At 37.8% G+C, this 20,496-nt stretch overlaps 1 protein-coding gene across 5 annotated transcripts in view; it reads right to left on the minus strand.

Annotated features, from left to right (window-relative positions):
* Nucleotides 1-20,496, minus strand: part of GRM1 (glutamate metabotropic receptor 1) — a 396,100-nt gene that overhangs the window by 259,947 nt on the left and 115,657 nt on the right. For all 5 annotated transcript variants that reach the window (XM_072718885.1, XM_025997970.2, XM_025997973.2 and 2 more), the window contains one exon: nucleotides 5,088-5,337. In XM_072718885.1, coding sequence (XP_072574986.1) covers nucleotides 5,088-5,337 — 250 coding nt within the window. The remainder of the gene's footprint in view (nucleotides 1-5,087; nucleotides 5,338-20,496) is intronic.

Consider the following 20,496-nt stretch of genomic DNA (forward strand, 5'->3'; position numbering starts at 1 on the left):
CAAAACGTGTGAAACATAACACCATGGTATATCATCTTGTTTCAAGGGCATAAAGGTCATTTTTCCAAATATGTGTTCTGGAAGAAAAAGACAAAAACCTGATTTGTGAAAAACAAAACAAACAAACAAAAACAGGTATTTCTTTTGTTTTGTACCTTCTTTCCAGATAAAGCAAATTGTTCCTTTCCAGTTATTTTTTAAAAAATATGTACTTAATGTTGTTTGTTACTTTCAATTCAAAAACCAGAATTTTTGTGTCAGAATTTTTGTGGATCAAGTTTTAGAAGGAATTTCTCTGCAGTAATAGATTATGGAAAGTGAGTCTATGGGTTAGAAGATAAGAGTTGGGAGAGATAATGGATAAACAGCACATAGGGATAAGGGATAGGCGTTTGAACCGTAAGGACTCTATACTTATAATTTGAATGGCCAGGATATAGTAGGGAGATGTGGCAAGACGAAAAGTTATTGACTTCATTGTCTTTATTGGATGTTTCTTTTGTATAGTGGAGAAATTAGATAAGGTCATAATCCAATAAAGGGGGCGAGGAAATATACATTTGATTCTGAGAATCATGTCAAAAGAAGCAATTTCATAGAACCAAGATGGAACTTTCTTTCGTATAATGATTAACTTGTGGTTGGTTGACTTATTTGGTGACAATGTTCTGTCAATTTGTCCAAAGTCAAAGGTTTGACTGTTCTGTGGGTCTGCTGGCTACATTCTATGACCACATTAAGACACTAATACTGACCAGCTGTATTCAACAAATTGTCCTGATTTTAATAAGGTGATGGGTAAGAAAATGTAAGTGGATTAATCTAAATTCATGAATAACTTTAGAAAAAATAAAATCTAGGAGGGAGATATATTGACAACACTGCACATACAGCTAGAAGTTGCAACTTGATGCTAAACTATAACTCTTACGGACATGCCTGCAGAAATGAGAGAATCAAACCCACCAAATGCCCATTGCTATGAGGGACAGAGAAGCATTTGGAATAGAATTCATCCCTCAGAAAGTGGGAGAATCAAACAACTGAAGGGAAAGCTTATTCTAGGTATGATGTAGTGTTACTCCTTGGCCGGGTTCCCTGTTCAGCTCTCAGGGACTCATATCTGACGTCATATCTCTCCCAAGGAAGGAAGATAACTGTGAACCAAGAATGAGAAAAGGTCATTTCCCCCCAAATCCTCTGAGATATAAGAGTAACAACCAATATCACTCTGATAGACCCTCACAGAATATATCCCAGAAAGGCAGAGAAGCAGCAAGTGTGGCATAGTTTTGGCATCTCAGGGGCTCCATTTATCATTGGCAATAACCACTGGTACAGGGAACTTCATTATGATGACAGGTCCTAGGATGTGACAGTAGGATTCAACACAGGTAGAGAAAGATAGAGAGGAATAAAAAACGTAGATCTCACATGTAGCTGACTACTTCATGAGCAAGCATGCATGAGACTCAGAAATACTTGTATGAGCACAGCTGTATTGCAGGTAAGCAAGAGCCAGAGAGGTACGTTTACACTGCCAACTTTGCTCAGCTTTTAAATAATGATGATGGAATGAATCCTTTACACTCCAATTACTCACTGCAACATTTTGTATAATTATATTTCACAATTAGGCAGTCCATATAACCCTAAGCTCACATATTTGCCACATCTCTTTAAGATCTCCAGAATCCATGAAGAGAGTGTCTTTATGGATATTAAAGAGAATGAATTCTGAAAAAGCAGACAACTGTTTTTTGAAAATGGTAAAAATGAGAATATTATTAAAACAAGTATCCTTCCTAAAGCAGTCATTTTACAAAATTAATAAAAAGGACTGAATATCTGCAGGTCGCCTGTCCTAGTACATATATTACCATCCTTATTCTGCACAACACTTCAACAATGCTGCTTACCTCCTTTTCACTCATGAGGAACTAATATTTCTTTTTTTTTGTATATTTTTATGGGAGTTCGATTTGCCAACGTATCGTATAATACCCAGTGCTCATCCTGTCAAGTGCCTCCCTCAGAGCCCGTCAACTATTCACCCCATCCCCCCCCACCTCCTCTTCCACTACCCCTTGTTAGTTTCCCAGAGTTAGAAGTCTCTCTTTTGTCACCCTCACTGATATTTCCCACTCATTTTCTCTCCTTTCCCCTTTAATCCCTTTCACTATTTTTTATATTCCCCATATGAATGAAACCATATAATTTTTGTCCTTCTCTGATTTACTTCACTCAGCATAATACCCTCTAGTTCTATACACGTTGAAGCAAATAGTGGGTATTCGCCAATTCTAATGGCTGAGTAATATTCCATTATATATACAGACCACATCTTCTTTATCCATTTATAAATGGAAATCGAGGCTCCTTCCACAGTTTGCTATTGTGGACATTGCTGCTAGAAACATTGGGGTGCATGTGTCTCGGTTTTCACTGCATCTGTATCTTTGGGGTAAATCCCCAGCAGTGCAATTGCTGGGTCATAGGGCAGCCCTATTTTTAACTCTTTGAGGAACCTCCACACAGTTTTCCAGAGTGGCTGTACCAGTTCACATTCCCACCAACAGTGCAAGAGGGTTCCCTTTTTTCCACATCCTCTCCAACATTTGTTGTTTCCTGTCTTGTTAATTTTCACCATTCTCAATGGTGTGAGGAGGTATCTCATTGTGGTTTTGATTTGTATTTCCCTGATGGCAAGTGATGCAGAGCATTTCCTCATGTGCCTTGCTGGCCTTTGGTGAAATTTCTGTTTATGTCTTTTGCCCATTTCATGACTGGATTGTTTGTTTCTTTGCTATTGAGTTTAATAATAAGTTCTTTATAGATCTTGGATACCAGCCCTTTATCTGGTATGTCATTTGCAAATCTTTTCTCCCATTCTGTAGGCTGTCTTTTAGTTTTGTTGACTGTTTCTTTTGCTGTGCAGAAGCTTTTTATCTTGATGAAGTCCCAATAGTTCATCTTTGCTTTTGTTTTCCTTGCCTTCATAGATGTATCTTGCAAGAAGTTGCTGTGGCCAAGTTCAAAAAAAGTGTTGCCTGTGTTCTCCTCTAGGATTTCGGTGGATTCTTGGCTCACATTTAGATCTTTCAACCATTTTGAGTTTATCTTTGTGTATGGTGTAAGAGAATGGTCTGGTTTCATTCTTCTGCACGTGGCTGTCCAATTTTCCCAGCACCATTTATTGAAGAGACTGTCCTTTTTCCAGTGGATAGTCTTTCCTGCTTTGTCGAATATTAGTTGACCTTAGAGTTGAGGGCCCATTTCTGGGTTCTCTATTTGGTTCCATTGATCTATGTGTCTGTTTTTGTGCCAGTACCACAGTGTCTTGATGACCACTGCTTTGTAGTACAACTTGAAATCCGGCATTGTGATGCCCCCGGCTCTGGTTTTCTTTTTCAATACTCCCCTGGCTATTTGGGGTCTTTTCTGATTCCACACAAACCTTAAGATGATTTGTTCCAACTCTCTGAAGAAAGTCCATGGTATTTTGATAGGGATTGCACTGAATGTGTGAATTGCTCTGGGTAGCATAGACATTTTCACAATATTAATTCTTCCAATCCATGAGCATGGAATGTTTTTCCATCTCTTTGTGTCTTCCTCAATTTCTTTTAGAAGTGTTCTGTAATATTTCTTTTTTAATACTTGCTTCTAAGACTTGCTTTCTTAAGTGGCTCCACACAACTGCATTGTGTTGAAGAAGCCAAAATGATATTTTGTGGCAGTGCACCAATTTTACTCAAATTCAATAATTTTCTTCATCTTGAATTATATATATTTTTTATAGATTTTATTTATTTACTCATGAGAGACACACACAGAGAGGCAGAGACACAGGCAGAGGAAGACGCAGGCTCCATGCAAGGAGCCTGACATTGGACTCGATCCCGGGTCTCCAGGATCATGCCCTGGGCTGAAAGTGGCGCTAAGCCACTGAGCCAACCAGGCTGCCTGAATTCTATTTTGATCTTGAATCTATATCTTCTCATGCAAGGGTATTTCTTTGTTTCTTTCTTTATTTAGTTGCATTTATATCCCATCTTTTATCTCAAAGTTTTTGAAGTATCCTGTACCTCTAGTTCCAGATGATGATGAGATTATTGTTACTATATCGCAGTCGTTACTAGTTCAAAGACAGAGGAAAGGTCTGGAGAGGATGTGCACACCATTATTACTCAGTTTCCTACAGAAGAGGATCAGTGTTTGAGTTATTTCAACAGGTGACCTATGGACTGTATTCTAGCCAGTAGAGGAGATAGCAAGAGAAAAAGCAATCTGGAAATCAGTATGACAGTCATGCATCAGTGAAGGCTTTTGTTTGGCAAACTCAGTAGATTCCTTGGAAAAATTTAGCAGTTCCTTGGTTCAATATTATAAGTTGGCAAATTAAACAACATATCTGTTATGTCAAAAACTATACAAAAAATACAATGATACTGAAAATCTATTCCTGCACAAATAAAGATGATCTAGAAAGAAGAGCAGAGATTTTGGAAGCCACCACCTGTTATTTCAGAAGCTGCATGCTGAAAGCATCACTCAGCCATCTCATGCATGTAAAAGAGCACATTATCAAGTTCCACAATTCAGCTGCATATTTTCACTTGCATTAGTCAGCCCTTTAAATTTCATATCCTGATATATATTCCCATCTTCACTGCTACCCTCCATCCACCAATACTCCATTAAGTTTCTTATGCTTAGGAAGTGTGAAGACATAAGCATGTGCGTGGTTTGGTGGCTGGAGGGCCAGAAGCACATGAAAGTAATAATTCTTCAGAACCAAACATTCTAGCAACAACTTCCCACCTTTTTCTGAAGTAGTCTCATCATCCTTTCATTCACTATCCTGCTCTTGCCTAGCAGGAAAATGATAGCCTCAACTCTCCATGATCCAGAGCTAAGGTTCAGCCCAGCAGAGCATATCTCACCCTCTTTGGAGTCAGGAAATCCAGATTTGTGAGAGCAACATATGTGGGCCAAAGTGTGATGTGTGTGCACATATGCCTGTGCAAGAGAGAGAGAGATAGAGATAGAGAGAGAGAGAAGGAGCAAGAGAGAGAGAGATTTACCTTCCAATGAGCGAGAACTCTCCCACGACGCCCAGGCGCCTCATAGCACTCAGGAGGCCTCGAACTGTCATGCCTTCACAGAAGCAGACCACCACTCTGGCCTTGGGAAGCCTCTCCCGGAGCTTGCGCAGGAGTCGGTCAAAGCTCTTTTCACCAGCATTGCTGTAGATTTTGTCTGAATGCGCGATGCAGAGGCCTTCCTGGGCAGCCAGCTCTTTGAAAGCATCCATTCCACTCTCCCCATAATTCCCTGTCCAGAAACAATCAGCAGATGTTCAAGACAACCTGGCAGCGCAGCACTTATAAGCTGGAATAAAGACTCATTAGTCACAAGGAATGAAGAAGACAGATTTGCAAATAATTTGTAAATGTAACTGGAACTGAAGGAAGATCTGGATGGATTCAAGAGAGTCATCAAATGTAATCAAACCACCAACACTGAGAAGATAATGAGAAACTATTTAATCAGGGTATCCACAGTGAAACAAGTTTTTAGAAATGAAGGACTACTGCTCTATTTTACAACAGTTATCAGTAGTGGTTGTCATAGATTTTAGCAACGTGGGAGAGATTGGCACATTAGGGGTAGGAGGTCAACCAGAACAATGAGAAGGCCTCTTCATTTGAGGGCTCATTTCTGCTAGCTGCCAGTTAAGAGGCAGACTCTCGTGGTGATAGCAAACCCTGCAACATTTTATGAAGAGTAAGCAAAACAAATGGAACACCTGGCCAGGCCAGAATAAGCAGACAAAAAGTAGCTACACGGTTTAGTCAAAATCTACCACCCTCTGATAAAGTGACAGGATTATGAGAGATTTGGCTTTATGTTCTGATTTTTATTTTAATATCATTCTCAGAATAAAATATACTTTAAAAAACTAAGAACTCATAAAAATCAGTGAAATAAATCAAATAGCACATTGTGCCAATTTCCCATTTCTCTATTTCACTGATGACTTTAGCCCCCATCTTTGTGTCCTCTATATGAATTCTTTCCCCAAGTTTGGGGATTTTGACACCTGTGTCAATCATCCAATACCATGTCCTCCATGTTTCTCAACCCCCTCCAATCAATGATATTTCCTATAACTCACCTACTTTTCATGGTCACACTTTTGACCTTGTTGTCACAAATATTTCTCATATCTCTGAATGTAGATGTCAAACATCCCAGTCTCTGTTTATCCCCTTTTGTCTTTTAAGTTCGTATATTCTATTACCCCCACTCCAACATTTATTCAACCTTGTCAAAACCTCAAATCCATTCACCCTCTATCTTTCTTTCCATTCTCCCACTCATTTGCCTCTTAGCCCATCATATGTCATAGCCTAGCCTCATGATCTTTTCCTTACAAATTCTTTAATTGCCTTGTGTTTTCCTGACAAAACCCCAACACTAGTTAAAGCTAACCATTTACCTATTCCATGTCTATACCTGAGGACCTAAGTATGCCTACAAAAAGCTCAAAATCTTGATGACTGGTTTTATTTAAAATTTGTGATGGATGCCCATGGTTCAGTGGTTGAGCACCTGCCTTTGGCTCAGGGTGTGATCCTATAGTCCCAGGATTGAGTCTCACATTCGGGTCCCTACAGGGAGCCTGCTTCTCCCTCTGCCTACATCTCTGCCTCTCTCTGTGTGTCTCTCATGAATAAATTTAAAAAATCTTTAAAAAAAATTCATGAGCATTCATGTCAAAAGGGGTATTCAATAGTGCAAGGAAATTATACTATATCTCCTCTATAAATAAAATCTCCTCATCTCTAACATGATTATTTCATCTTTACTCTTGCTTCCTTAAATTTCCAAACTACTGACCCCACTTCCGATCCTCATCTCAGCTGGGATCCTCATTTCATATTTCAATAAGGACACAGAAATAACTAACTCAGCTATACATTACAGTATCTACAAAGCTTTCTTTGTTGGCACTTATTTCTCTGGCATTCCTCCTGTTGCAAATTTCAAGTATTTCCTTCTCAGGATAGAGTCAACTCCTCATAAACACTTAGGTCTCCTTGTTTTTTTGTCTATTCAAGAATTTCCTCTGGCTATTGTCCCCTCTCTTTTGTAAAAAATCAATTATTTCATTCTAATGGTGTCAATCAAAAATTAAAAATTAAACTTTTGTGCTCTTTTCTCCACTTGAGATACTACCTCATTCAATAGGCCTGCTCACAACAATGATAAATACCTGGGTCAATGTGTTTGCTTCATCATCTCCCATTCTTTTTGTTGTTGTTGTTGTTGTATATTTTTTATTGGAGTTCGATTTGCCAACATATAGTATAACACCCAGTGCTCATCCTGTCAAGTGCCCCCTCAGTGCCCGTCACCCAGTCACCCCATCCCCCCTCCTACCTCCCCCTCCATTACCCCTTGTTTGTTTACCAGAGTTAGAAGCCTCTCATGTTCTATCACCCTGTCTGATATTTCCCACTCATTTTCTCTCCTTTCCCCTTTAATCCCTTTCACTATATTTTATATTCCCTGAATGAATGAAACCATATAATGTTTGTCCTTCTCCTATTGGCTTACTTCACTCAGCATAATACCCTCCAGTTCTATCCACATTGAAACAAATGGTGGGTATTCCATTCTTCTCAGAATCTTCTCCTATCAAACTCTTCTCTTGTCAAGGTCACAAAAATTTTCCCTGTTGTCTATCTCATGATCTGTTCTCTGTCTTCATCTTCATTAATCATGCAGCTGCACTCAACAGCTGACCACATCCTCCTTCAAACACTTTATTCTCTCAGTCTCTGTGACACACCGTCTCATGGTTTACTTACCAATCACTGACTACTCCTCGATGTATGTGCTAGATTTTCCTCCTCTGATCAACTTTGAATATCATCATGCCACAACCTGGTCTCTTCTTTATCTATATCTCACAGTAAGTACACTCATTCAGTCACATTCCTTCAAATGCCATTTGAATATTATAGTTGCATCCCAAATATAGGTTGTCAGACTAGATTGTCCTTTGGAGCAAAAGATTAGAATATTGGGTTGCATCCTTGATATATCCATTTATAGACATCTCAAACTTAATGTATCTGAAACAGAATTTTTTTCCCTCTCCAACTTGCAAATCTGCTCTTTCCACACATCTGCTGTTAGTAAATTATGCAATTACCCACCACATTGCTCAATAACAATGTTTAGGAACTCTTGATTTCTATCTTTTCTCATATTCCAGATCCATTCCACAGACTCTATCTCTAAAACTTGACTAAGCCAGGCTCCTCCATTCCAACCCCTGCCATCCTAAACCCAGTGTCTTAGGTCAGGTTTCCTAAAAATAGAGCTGAGATGAAGATTCTTGTTCAATTTACTTATTGAGGAGAAAAGGAACAAGAGAATCTGTGAAGGACAGGTGGAGTATGCTAAGCAGGAATGTGGTCTCAGCTAGAGATTAGCTTCAGTCTGATTTCATAAAGAAATGCTACAGCACAAGCTATATCACAGAGTTAGCCCCACCTTCAGGAAACAGGACCCGCTTGTTAATCAGTCATTAGCTAAGGTCCATAAGAGGGCAAGGGAGGGATAGCCTCCCAGGAAGGGGTCTGCTGAGATTTATAAAAGCCTACTTTCACAGTAGCTGGGAGACAGGTGCATAAGGCAGACAGGAAATCTGGGCAGGCCATCGACAGCATCTTCTACTCCAAGTAACTATCAGTTCTTGCCTAGACAACTGCCCTACCCTCCAATTGTTTTCCTTGCTTCTCTCTTGTTCCTAATGACTCATTCCAAACACAGAGTGATCAGTTATGATGTAAATCAGAATCTACCACTCCTCTTCAAAAAGTTTTAAGTTTCAATCACTTCCCAACAAACTTGGAATGATACCAAAACTCCCTTCCCCTGAACTACCAGCCTTTACATGTACTGAGCCTTCCAACTTCCCCACCCCCATCTCTGCCCACTACTTCTCCTCCACCTTCTCTAGACCCATAGCTGTCTTTTCATTCTTGGAATACCCTAAACTTATTCATGCCTCTATATTAGCTGTTTCCATCACCTGAGAAGATGATCTTCTACAGATCTTATCTCAATATAAATATCACCCCGTCTGAAAAACCTTTCCTGATCAGTTAGCTTAAGTAAATCCCCAGCAAATCCTTATCGTGTCCCTTGATTTTCTCTTAATAACATATATCTGACACTTTTTCTTGTTAATTTTTCTCTTCCCCTTAGAATATAAACTCCATGAGAATATCTTTTTATGACTTACCCCATGATGTATCCTTAATCCTTAGAATAATTCTAGACACTAAATGCACAGTAAAAGTGCATTTGTTGTAACAGAACAATAAAGTAATGAGCAAAGGTTACAAATAAGCAATTTTAACAAAATAAGTAAAAGTGGGTGATAAGCATATGAAAAAAATTACTGAGTATCATTAACTATCAAGAGAGTACCATTAAAACCAGATAATTTTTTTCACCTATCAGATTGCCAGAATTACAAAGACTACTAATATTTAATGTTGGCAAGGTAAAATTACATTTATGTTTCATGAAGGCAGTTCAAATTTTTGGTAGACAATGTGGCAGTAGTTTTCAAAAATTTTTAAGGTAAATATCAGTATACAATACATACAGTAATAGTTAAGTCAAAATAATTTTAAAAGAATGATATTACCTCTGCCCCCCAAAAAAGGGACTTAGGACTTAAATCTTACCATCTATAAAGGTTTTGTGGGCACTGTAATGAAACCTAATAAGATTTCCCTATATTGTTGAAAAAAAGCTTTCTCATTTCCTTTTTCATAAGATTTTATTATCAATTAATGTATTTGCCTTTTAATTTAACTACTTTTAGTAGTGTAATCAGTCCAGTGAAACCCAAATAGAAGCATTAATGCATCACAAAATCCTCAGCTCTAAAGACTTTGGAAACACATCATGTCTCATACAAGAGGCACTGACTGACTATGAGGGAGAAAACTGTAGCTGAAAAGTGGATGCTCATCTATTTGCAGAAGAAGGTTTGAGAAAGGATATCAGATGCCCTTTTCTCATAATAAACATATGTTCAAGAATCTCCAAGGTACACAGACATCACTAGCCAACTCTCAGCAAAGACACTATCAGTCTGTGAGAAGATGGTGGTACAAGGGCAGTAACTTTATTGCTAAAGTGCCATTCTTGAATTTCAATCACAGAAAACTATTTTATTCCCTTATCGAAATACATGAAGATTGAGCAAGAATGTTCTATACATTCAAATAATAAAATCCTTATTTTTTAAATCTAGTAGAGGCCTTAGATATACTCTGTCCAAACCTTTCAGATTACAGACAAGGAAATTGAATCATAGAGGGGCAATGGCTTACCAATGGGCACGAAGCTTGTTTGTGCTAGAACCAGAGCAGTTCTAAATGACTTGACTCCTAAGATACTGCTCATCTTTCTTAATAGTTAAATCAATCGAATGTGTATGTTTTCATAATAAAAAAATATCTACATAGGTCAACTGGTTTCATGAAATATTTGTCCCATTTTCTGTATTCGTATTTTGTTTGGATAGCAGCTCTTCGTTATAGAAATTGATAGTTAAATATCATGCATTGGGCCATGTTTCAACTGCCCATTTTTCTCATGATGCCTAATAGACTCCAAAGTAGTGCATAAATTTCCATGAGAGCAGTTCTAATATAGGAAGAACAATAATAACTTATACTTTTATAAATCTTTATACTTTAAAATTCACACTCACAAATATTATTTTATTCTTACAACAGCCCTACTGTACTCATCATATTGATAACAGAACTAGAAAAAAAAACATAAAAATTGGGAAGAAAATTGCCACCATTAAGTTTAAAATCATGTTATGTTCATTTAGTAGCAAGAGAACTAATGACATGTTATGGACAAGTTTAAGTATCTAATAAAGATGCTATGGGCTAGGATTCAGGAACAGCTGCCTAAAGACATGCCTCCTATTGGAAAGGATATAAAGAAAAGGGAACCCTTGTACACTGTTGGTGGGGATACAATTCAATACAATCATTATGGAAAACAGTATGAGGTTCTTTAAAAATTTTTAAATAGAACTACCACATGATCCAACAAACACATTTCACAATACACATATATGTAAAGGAAGCAAAATCAGTCTTTCAAGGAGATACCTGCACTCCCATGTTCATGGCAGCATTATTCACAATAACCAAGATACAAAAACAACTTAAGTGTCCATCAATGGATGAATGGATAAAGAAAATGTGATCTCTATATATGATGGAATATTAGCCATAAAAAAGAAGGAAATCCTGCCATTTGCAACAACATGGATGAACCTGGAGGACATTATACTAAGTGAAATAAGCCAGACATAGAAAGACAAATACTGCAGGCTCTTAATACACCTTAAATACATACAATTTTATGTGTCGACTGTACCTCAATAAAGTTGGAAGTACCTTTATTCTGGGTCTTAAAATATAAACAGATTTTCCACAGATAGAAAGAAAATTAGGGGAAAGGTAGTCTTTGCCTTTCTACCCGGTCATAAGCAAACAATGCCATACTGAAACTAAAATCCTCAGCACTGAGTCCACCCTCTGCCTCCCCTCCACCTTCCATCCTGCTGCGTGGGTCTCCTCTTGCCTTTTCTGACATTGAAGGATTTATTTAGATACTTCTGTGTGCAACCCTGAAGGAAGCTGTGAATATATAAAGAAGCTCTGAATATATAACAAAACTCTCAAAAAATAAAAGAGCCGTGTAATTGTAAACACTCAGACTTGATAGAGAGCTGCATATTTTCATTCAATTAGCAAATAGTTTATTGAGCTCTCAACTTGAAAAAAATCCTGAGCTCTGCACTTAGAGTGTTGCCAAGAAATATCATGGCCTCTGCCTTCAATTGATGAATATTTATTTTGTGTCTGGCACTGTGCTATGCATCTTAGCATTTTGTTAATTCATCATAAATCCATAAAAAATCTTATAACTCTCCTTTTACCAAGGTTAAATAACTTGCCCAACATCATCAATGATAGATCTAGGATTTAACATCTAACTCAGAAGTTCTTGCTTATCACCACCATTTCATACTGCCTCCTACATGGACTTATATATAGTAGTGAGAGCATGACACAACCACACAAACTATAGCAACAACAATAAGTTATAAATGCTACATAGGAAATGAAAAACACCATAATACTAATAAAGATGATCAGAGAATGCCTTTTCGAAGCAGGAATGAAACGGGACTTTGAAGAATGTAAGCATGAGACTGGCATTAGGGTAAAGGGGAGCAAATGAGAATTCACAAAAAAAGATTTTTAAAAGCAAGGAGTAATGTCTCCCCACTAGAGCAGAAGGTTCATGGTTTATAGGACAGTCTATATAACAGGTTCTGAGTGAAGCATCTGGCATACCACTACAAAACTGCAACATGGAAATGTGCTATATGTTGCTGTGTTGTAACAGATTTTATAACAGACTTTATCACTGTTATAATGTTGCCTAAAGCCTAAAGAGTGAGAGAGAAAAGGAAGAGTGGCATCTGACAAAGCCCATAAAATATAATAAAATATGTTGAAAAATCTTAATCTATTTTATGTGACAAAATAAATTACAGAGTCAATGAAGATTTTCTATAAAACTAAGCTTCCAAACAAAACTTATGGGGAGATTTATGAGAGAGAACACAGGGTTTACAAAGAAATTTCCATTGCTTGAAAATTAATTTAAAAAATAATAAAACTAGACATTATTACCTATACAAAGTTTTAAAAGGTACTTAAAACAGTGGTAAAAATAGAATTATCTCAAGAAAGAAAAAATAACGGTTATATCTCTGAATTTTCTAATCTATATATGATTTTAAAGAAGTTATATGTGATTATTATCCAACCAGATCAACAGACATCCATTGATAAAAGACTGATTTGGTAGTGGGTTGGTAGCTAAATTTCATTGAGCAAGTAAGCTATGAAGTAAAATTATCTTGGATTTTGTAATCTACCTGTATGAACTGCCATCACGGCCAAAAGCATTCAATGGAGACCAGTCCTTACATTGATCATTTTTTCTTCTACTCTTAAAATATTGGGGATATATTTAAGAAACAATCTGAGCTCCATTTGGTGGCTATAATAACATTTCAGCCATCATGTTGAACCAAGTTTAAGCCCTGGTATTATGGCTTCATAAATTATCCTGGTCAAACAAATGCATTCAACATAGTTCATCTCTATACACTTATACATCAGTTATATGACGGAAACATTCATACAGGAAAAATATAGATATTTCTTCACTTTCCTTAATGAAGGAATGGTTTTGCTTTGAAAGATCCACCAGTATTATAGTCTAGACTTCCTTAATCCCTGTTTTACATATCTTACATACTTTCTTTGATATTCCATAGTAATCTCAGGTTCCCGGATAATGAAATCCTTTGGATTGTGATCCTGTCCCTGTCTGAGAGCTTGAAAACTGATTACTCTGCCTCCTGGGATATCTTGGACAAATAAGATAATAACCCATTTTTAAAGGAATTATAGTGAAAAGGTTATTTTAACAGCATCTTCTGGAAACCCACTGCAATATTCAACAACCATCACTATCAGGAAATCCTTTTTTTTTCACGTAAATTCCTTACAATGAAACCTAAATTCATTCCCTTTTCATTTTTAGTGAAGAGAGATATCAGCTGGTTTGAACTTTCTTTTTAAGTCTTTCTGGAAACCCCAATTCAGTTTTCTCTTCTCCCAGGAAAATAATCCCTGCTACTTGAACCTTTCCTGGTAAACTTTTAATTTGTTTAGTTCTTCCATTGCATACCTTAAGAATGTTATGGCTCCCCTGCCTCCATCCACATACCTGCAGTTGGAATTATGAGTCTGATCAATCAGAAATGAGTCATCACCTGCCTTAGGAGCAGTGGAATTTACATGCAAGGTCAGTGCAGGAACTTGCTCACACAGAGCATTCAGAGGAAAAGGGAATCATTTTTTACCAGCAATTTCTCAGCCCTGCCTCTAACAATCCCAGTCTTGGAAGGTATTGTTAGAGCATCCAAGTGGAAGAAGGAAATTTACCAAAAAGTGACTATCATCTCTACACAATAGGACTGAGGCCAAGTAATCTTGCCCTTTTGCTACATCATGTTTTCAGTTATACAATATGCCTGAGTAAATAAAAGGATGATTCTTGGAGGCAGATCAACCTGGTTTGAATCCTGGATTCTGGATAAGGAGATAGATGGCCTTAAAGTGTTTTCCCTAAGTTGTGGTTTCCTCTTGTATAAAATGAGGATCATAATATGCATCTCAAAGATTTGTCATGATTATAAAAATCATATGTTAATGAATACAAAGTTCCTAGAACATACAAAAAGTTCAGGGAATGGTGTCTATTTTTACTTTCTCTCCATGTCTCTCTCAAGTTGTAGAATCTAAAATTGGACATAAGCTTTAGCACTGACCCAAGGGCTTTAGATTCCTTTATTTCCATGTTCCTATTTATAAAACCCAAGCTCGTGATTTTCTTTTAAACTACAGTGCTTCATCCTCCACGCATGGTCACCTTGTTCCCAGGTTGTCCCTAGTTTATTTTTTCTCCCACACTTGCACAAAGCAATTCCTTCCCTATTTTATTTCTAGTGTTTATGCAATGCATTCAAAAGTCTGTGTTTGTCTATATTGAGTCTCTGTCACTGAGTCTTTAACTTTCAGCCATAAATGCCTCATTGTATCTTTTTTAGAGCTTTATGCAATAACCCAGTTTGTTGTTTCTCTCACTCAAATCCTTTATAATATGGAGAAAAGAAGTTAAGAGAAGAAAAAAACATAAGTAGTATAAAAATACAAAAGGATATCATTATTCCTGAAGAAAAGCCACATTTTTCCATTTCAGTTTTCACATGAAGAAAACAGGTTCACAGAAGTCCCTATCATATCTGTCCAGTCCTTCTGCCTATCTGGTATCATATATATGATCAAAACTGGGAAGGTTGTGGGATGCCTAAGTGGCTCAGTGGTTGATCACCTTTGGTTCAGGTGATGGTCCTGGGGTCCTGGGATGGAGTACTGCTTCTCCCTCTTCCTATGTCTCTGCCTCTCTCTGTGTCCCTCTTGAATAAATTAATAAATTTTTTTAAAAAAATACTGGGAAGGTTGTATATAGCAACAAATCCAGAGAAAGTACCCTAAAATACACACACACACACACACACACAAAAAAAAAAAACTATGTGCAGATTTTAATGATAACACAGTCCTGGCAAGAGTTCATGGAAATAAGCACTCTGATATGCTACCAATGGCAGTATAAACCATTCCCATCATTTTATGGAAAATTTATAATATTGATGCTTTAAATTATATTCATATTTTTTTACTAAAAAATTTAGTTTTCAGAAATTAATTTCAAGGTGCCCAGGTGGCTCAGTCAATTAAGGGTCTGCCTTTGGCTCAGGTCATGATCCCAGAATCCTGGGCTCAAGCCCCAAGGCCTGCATGGGGCTCTCTGCTCAGGGGGCAGCCTGTTTCTCCCTCTCCCTCTGCCTGCCACTCTGCCTAGCTGTCCTCTATCTCTCTCTCTGCCAAATAAATGAATAAAATCTTTTTTTGTAAAAAAGAAATTAATTTCATTGTCCATCAACTTCCAGTTATAAGGATATTTATCACAGTACATAATTGGAAAACAGAAACAAACTCATGCTCTACAATAGGAGATAGGTTACATAATTATTGTGTATTTACATTAAAAATACATACAACCATTTTCAAAGGTGATGATGCAAAATTATGTTCAACATCATCAAAAATATTTGTCATACTGTTAAGTACAAAAAAAGTTTAAAATAGGATGAAAAGTGTAAATTTTTACATTTTAAAAATACAATTTTTACTGTATATTTATATTTACATATATGGAAAGCAAAGAATATGCATAAAAATATTAACAGTGGTTTTCTATAGATGGTAGAATCATATATAATTATGTTTTTCTATTCTTATCATCTTTGTCTTCTAATCTATCTACAATATTATTTTGTTAATAAAAATGTTTGAAATAAAAATGCACAGGATATAGTTTTCATCTGAATATAATTCTAAACATAGCTATATGGGGTACATGGGAAATTTTTCGGGAAGGGAAATGAATTTCTCATGACTGCATAACAATCTTTCTTCCTAAAAAAAAAAAAATAATAATAATAATAATAATAATAATAATAATGTTACAGTGAATGTCCTTAGCAAAGTTGCCCAAAGACCTTGTGCCATTTTCTGAGATAACTACATACTTGGATTGAGAGTATGTGTAATATACATGGGTTTCCTGTTTGAAATCCCGAAATCTGAAATGAGCCCCCCTCATGTATTAAAGAAGCAGTTATTCTCTCTTTCTCTCTTTTTCCTTTAAGATTCAGTGAGATTTAGTTTGGGAGATGTAAATTTCCTCAACTACTGAGCTTCTGCCCTAACAAACAGTATGAATTCACCTCCCTGTAAATTTCCTCCAAGGGCTGGTCTGCAGCCCAGGCCATCTTTCCTCTATGACAAGGAGGTACTTCAGGTTGGCCAGGGTGGTTGGCCCACTAAAGTCTCTCCCATTTGAGCAAGGGGCTAGAAGCAGTATCAATAATGTCTAAATATGATTTTGGCATTATTCCTAATAGGGAATAAAGATGAATAAAACCTGTTTAACCACTTTATGTTTCTTAATGTCTTGAACATTCTGTCTGAAGTTAAAAGAAATGAAAATACAGCTTGGTCCACAGAGGGTAAGTAACAATAATGTTACCAGATCCTAACGCAGTGGTATAACATGAAAATTTATGCATATCTTACTATGTCTTAATTATCTTCTTTTAACTTTATTTCACCCCTATTATCTCTTTTTTTTTTTCATAATTATCTCCATTTACAAAGGAATCTAAGGCTTAGGACATAAAGTTACTTATCCAAAAATTGTGAGAGCTGCAATTTGAACTCAGATGTGTCTGACTCTGAAGTCTATGGCCCTTAATTACCTACCTCCAGCATATTTTGTGTTTCAGGCTCTAGTTTCCCCTGCATTACCCATTCTCCCATCTTCCTTACTAAAAAATATTTGATTTTGTCTGGGGTCACTATGCCTAGCCAAAAGTACCTACTTTCCCTTACTCTTTTGTGGCTAGAGATGCAGGTGTGTGACACAGTTCCAGACAAGAAGATTTAAGGCCAGGTAAGGCTTCAGAAAATTTGGAAAAGGTCAGATGCAGGCAGGCTTCTTAGGCATTTTCCCCTTCTTTCTTTATATCAGTACATGCAGCTGAGCCTGGTGGTAGAGCAGCCATGTAGGAAAAATGAGGATAAAATTATTATGAGGAAGCCTACACATGAAGGCTGGAGGAACAGAAGACAGAATAGCTCAGGTACCCAGTAGCATTACTATGTTTCATTCTGCTCCTGCATTGCCTTCTTCTGGATGTCTTCTTGAATTGGAAAGATGAATCCCTATGTGCTGAGCCACTATTAGGATGGTTTTCTGCTATTTGCAGATGAACACATTCTTCTTGGTCCTCTATAGGACATTACACCATAAAAATTCCAGGATAAGAGCCAGAAGTCTTAACTGTCTCTAACTAGCTCTGACCTTGAGCTGCTGATCATTCTGTCTTCTTTGCTTATGCTGGAAATGTGGGTTCATACTAGGAGATCTTTAAGTTTCCCTATAGCATGAGCATTTGGTGATTCTAGAACAATATGAATCAGCACTATTTCATAATCTAGATCTTCATGTCAAAACATATTTTATATTCTCAGTATTCAGAGTAAGCATCTGCTTAGCAAAATTTTTTTTCAACAGCTTTTTCCTTCCCTAGTCTGATCTTTTACAAGTATATTACTGTAGAGGAGGAGAAAGCATTTGTTGTGTAACCATTTAAAATGTATCTTGGCCTTCAGGTTTATTTTTGCCAACTTTTAGGTGTGCATGCACTGAAAAGCAGAGAACAAGACACCACCCTGCAGAAACAGGCAACGTATGGGAAAACAAAGCTGCTTACAGAACAAGCTCATTACATGAATCAGAAGTAATAGAAAGACATACTGTTCAGTGTCACTGGACTGACATTCAGCAGGATCCAGGTGTTCCCCTACCCCTCCAAGTAGCTTTTACCCACCTTTTGTTCAGTGGAATTAACCCAATTGTACTATTAAGCTCCTGGTTTCCTCTTATTTAACCCCATTTTTTACATCTTTTGCATCATTAGTATAAAATTCCATTTAACCGAGTCAAATAGATTTTACCTTGAGTCAAAAGGGGATTAGCCTAGGGAGGAAGACTGTCTTTAATCCAAAGGACATGTGAACCTCCTGTGGTAAATGTAGTAGACTAAAATCCCTTGAATTTGGACCTTTGAAACCTAACTGGGGCTTGGTTCTGCCTCAGGCCATGACCATGTGCCAATCCCTGAACTTCTCTGGGTTCCAGTTTCCTTATCTGTAAAGTGAGTGAGTTGTACTGGCTGATATTTGAGGTCTCCTTTTACAAGGCTGTAAGGCTAGCCGTGGCTTGCTGCATCATGGTAAGAGAGCTCGTTCTACATCACTTCACATTTCAGAAACTTGGTTTGATCTGCATTTCACCTAGACGCAAGTTATGCAGGGGAGCTTCCCAATGGTGCTGCAAATACTGTTAGAGTAATATCATTTGTTTATAGGACAGGAAGCATAGTAGAATGTTGAAAAGCAGGAATCCCAGCACCAGAGCCCTGAGCTCAAATTCTCACTTCCCGTTTATTAGCTGGGAGACTTCAGGTAAGTCAGATAATTTATCTGTGCTTTGGTTCACTGGAAATAATAATAGTTACCACCTTTTAGAGTTGTTTTAAGAATTAAATGACTTGGGCAGCCCCGGTGGCTCAGCAGTTTAGTGCCGCCTTCAGCCCAGGGCCTGATCCTGGAGGCCCGGGATCGAGTCCCATGTTGAGCTCTCTGCATGGAGCCTGCTTCTCCCTCTGCCTGCATCTCTGCCTCTCTCTGTGTGTCTCTTGTGAATAAACAAATAAAATCTTTTTTTAAAAGTGTACAGTTCTATGGCATTAAGTACATTGAACTGTTATAAAAAAAAGAATTAAATGACTCGATCTATGTAAGTGTTAGCATATCATAAGTACCATATGAAGGTCTATTATTTATTTAGCTAACATTTCTTGAGCTCTGTGTGCTAAGCACCAGATGCCCTTTACATCATTCTCTCCTTTTGCCCTCAGAAACCCACAACATACCATCTATCATATGATAAAACTGAGGCTTGAAAGGTTGCTTATATCCATACATGGTAAATAGGAGAGAAGGGAACTCAGCCCTGGCAATCAAAGTCCAGAGCCCACAATCTTATGCGACATGCCACAGGGGGACCAGATGCACAAGTATGGGCCTAGAGGGATAAATCAGACAGGTCAGGGAGACTGGCAGGAAGGGTGACAGGCTGTGTCGATGTGTGATGATGAGCAAGGCAGAGCCACTGAAGTGCCAATTAAGAACACAACCAAGTAAATATCACTGGACATTTTTACCTGCTCCTTAGGCCAGGGTATTTGGAATAAGGCCTATACACAATGTTTTTAAAAGTGCTAGTAGGGGATCCCTGGGTGGCGCAGCGGTTTGGCGCCTGCCTTTGGCCCAGGGCGCGATCCTGGAGACCCGGGATCGAGTCCCACGTCAGGCTCCCGGTGCATGGAGCCTGCTTCTCCCTCTGCCTGTGTCTCTGCCTCTCTCTCTCTCTCTCTGACTATCATAAATAAATTAAAAAAAAAAAAAGTGCTAGTAAAGGCCTATTTAGCCCAAGATACTTCCTTCACCGATACCTGAAATCCTGCCATTAGCAAGACATGACTTTTCTCTTTCTACTGAAAAAACAAGCAAACAAACAAAAAAACAAAAAACTCTTGGGAGAGGTAACCCATTAAAGCCTTGACATCCTGATATGATTTGGCTTAGCAGATCATTCTGAAAGTAGTGGGCAGTTAGAAGGATCATGATGTTATAGAGATGCCAGGCTATAAAGCAGAGCAGTACATGGAAGGCAGCTTGTCAATTCCACAGCACATTGTGTCTCAGGTCTTTTCCTATGGTCATCCTTTTTTAAAAAATATTTTATTTATTCGTGAGAGACACAGAGAGAGAGGCAGAGACATAGGCAGAGGGAGAAGCAGGCTCCCTACAGGGAGCCTGATGTGGGACTTGATCCCAGGACCCCAGGACTAGGACCTGAGCCAAAGGCAGATGCTCAACCACTAAGCCACCCAGGTGCCCCTCCCATAGCTATCCTTGATCATACACAACCACACTCTGATGGTGAATAAATCTTTACAACTATTATATAAAATCTTCACAGTATATTTTGACAAGAAGACTATCAAGAGGGAACTGGATGGGCATT

The sequence above is a fragment of the Vulpes vulpes genome, chromosome 1 (genome assembly GCF_048418805.1).
Source record: "Vulpes vulpes isolate BD-2025 chromosome 1, VulVul3, whole genome shotgun sequence".
NCBI classification, from domain to species: Eukaryota; Metazoa; Chordata; class Mammalia; order Carnivora; family Canidae; genus Vulpes; species Vulpes vulpes.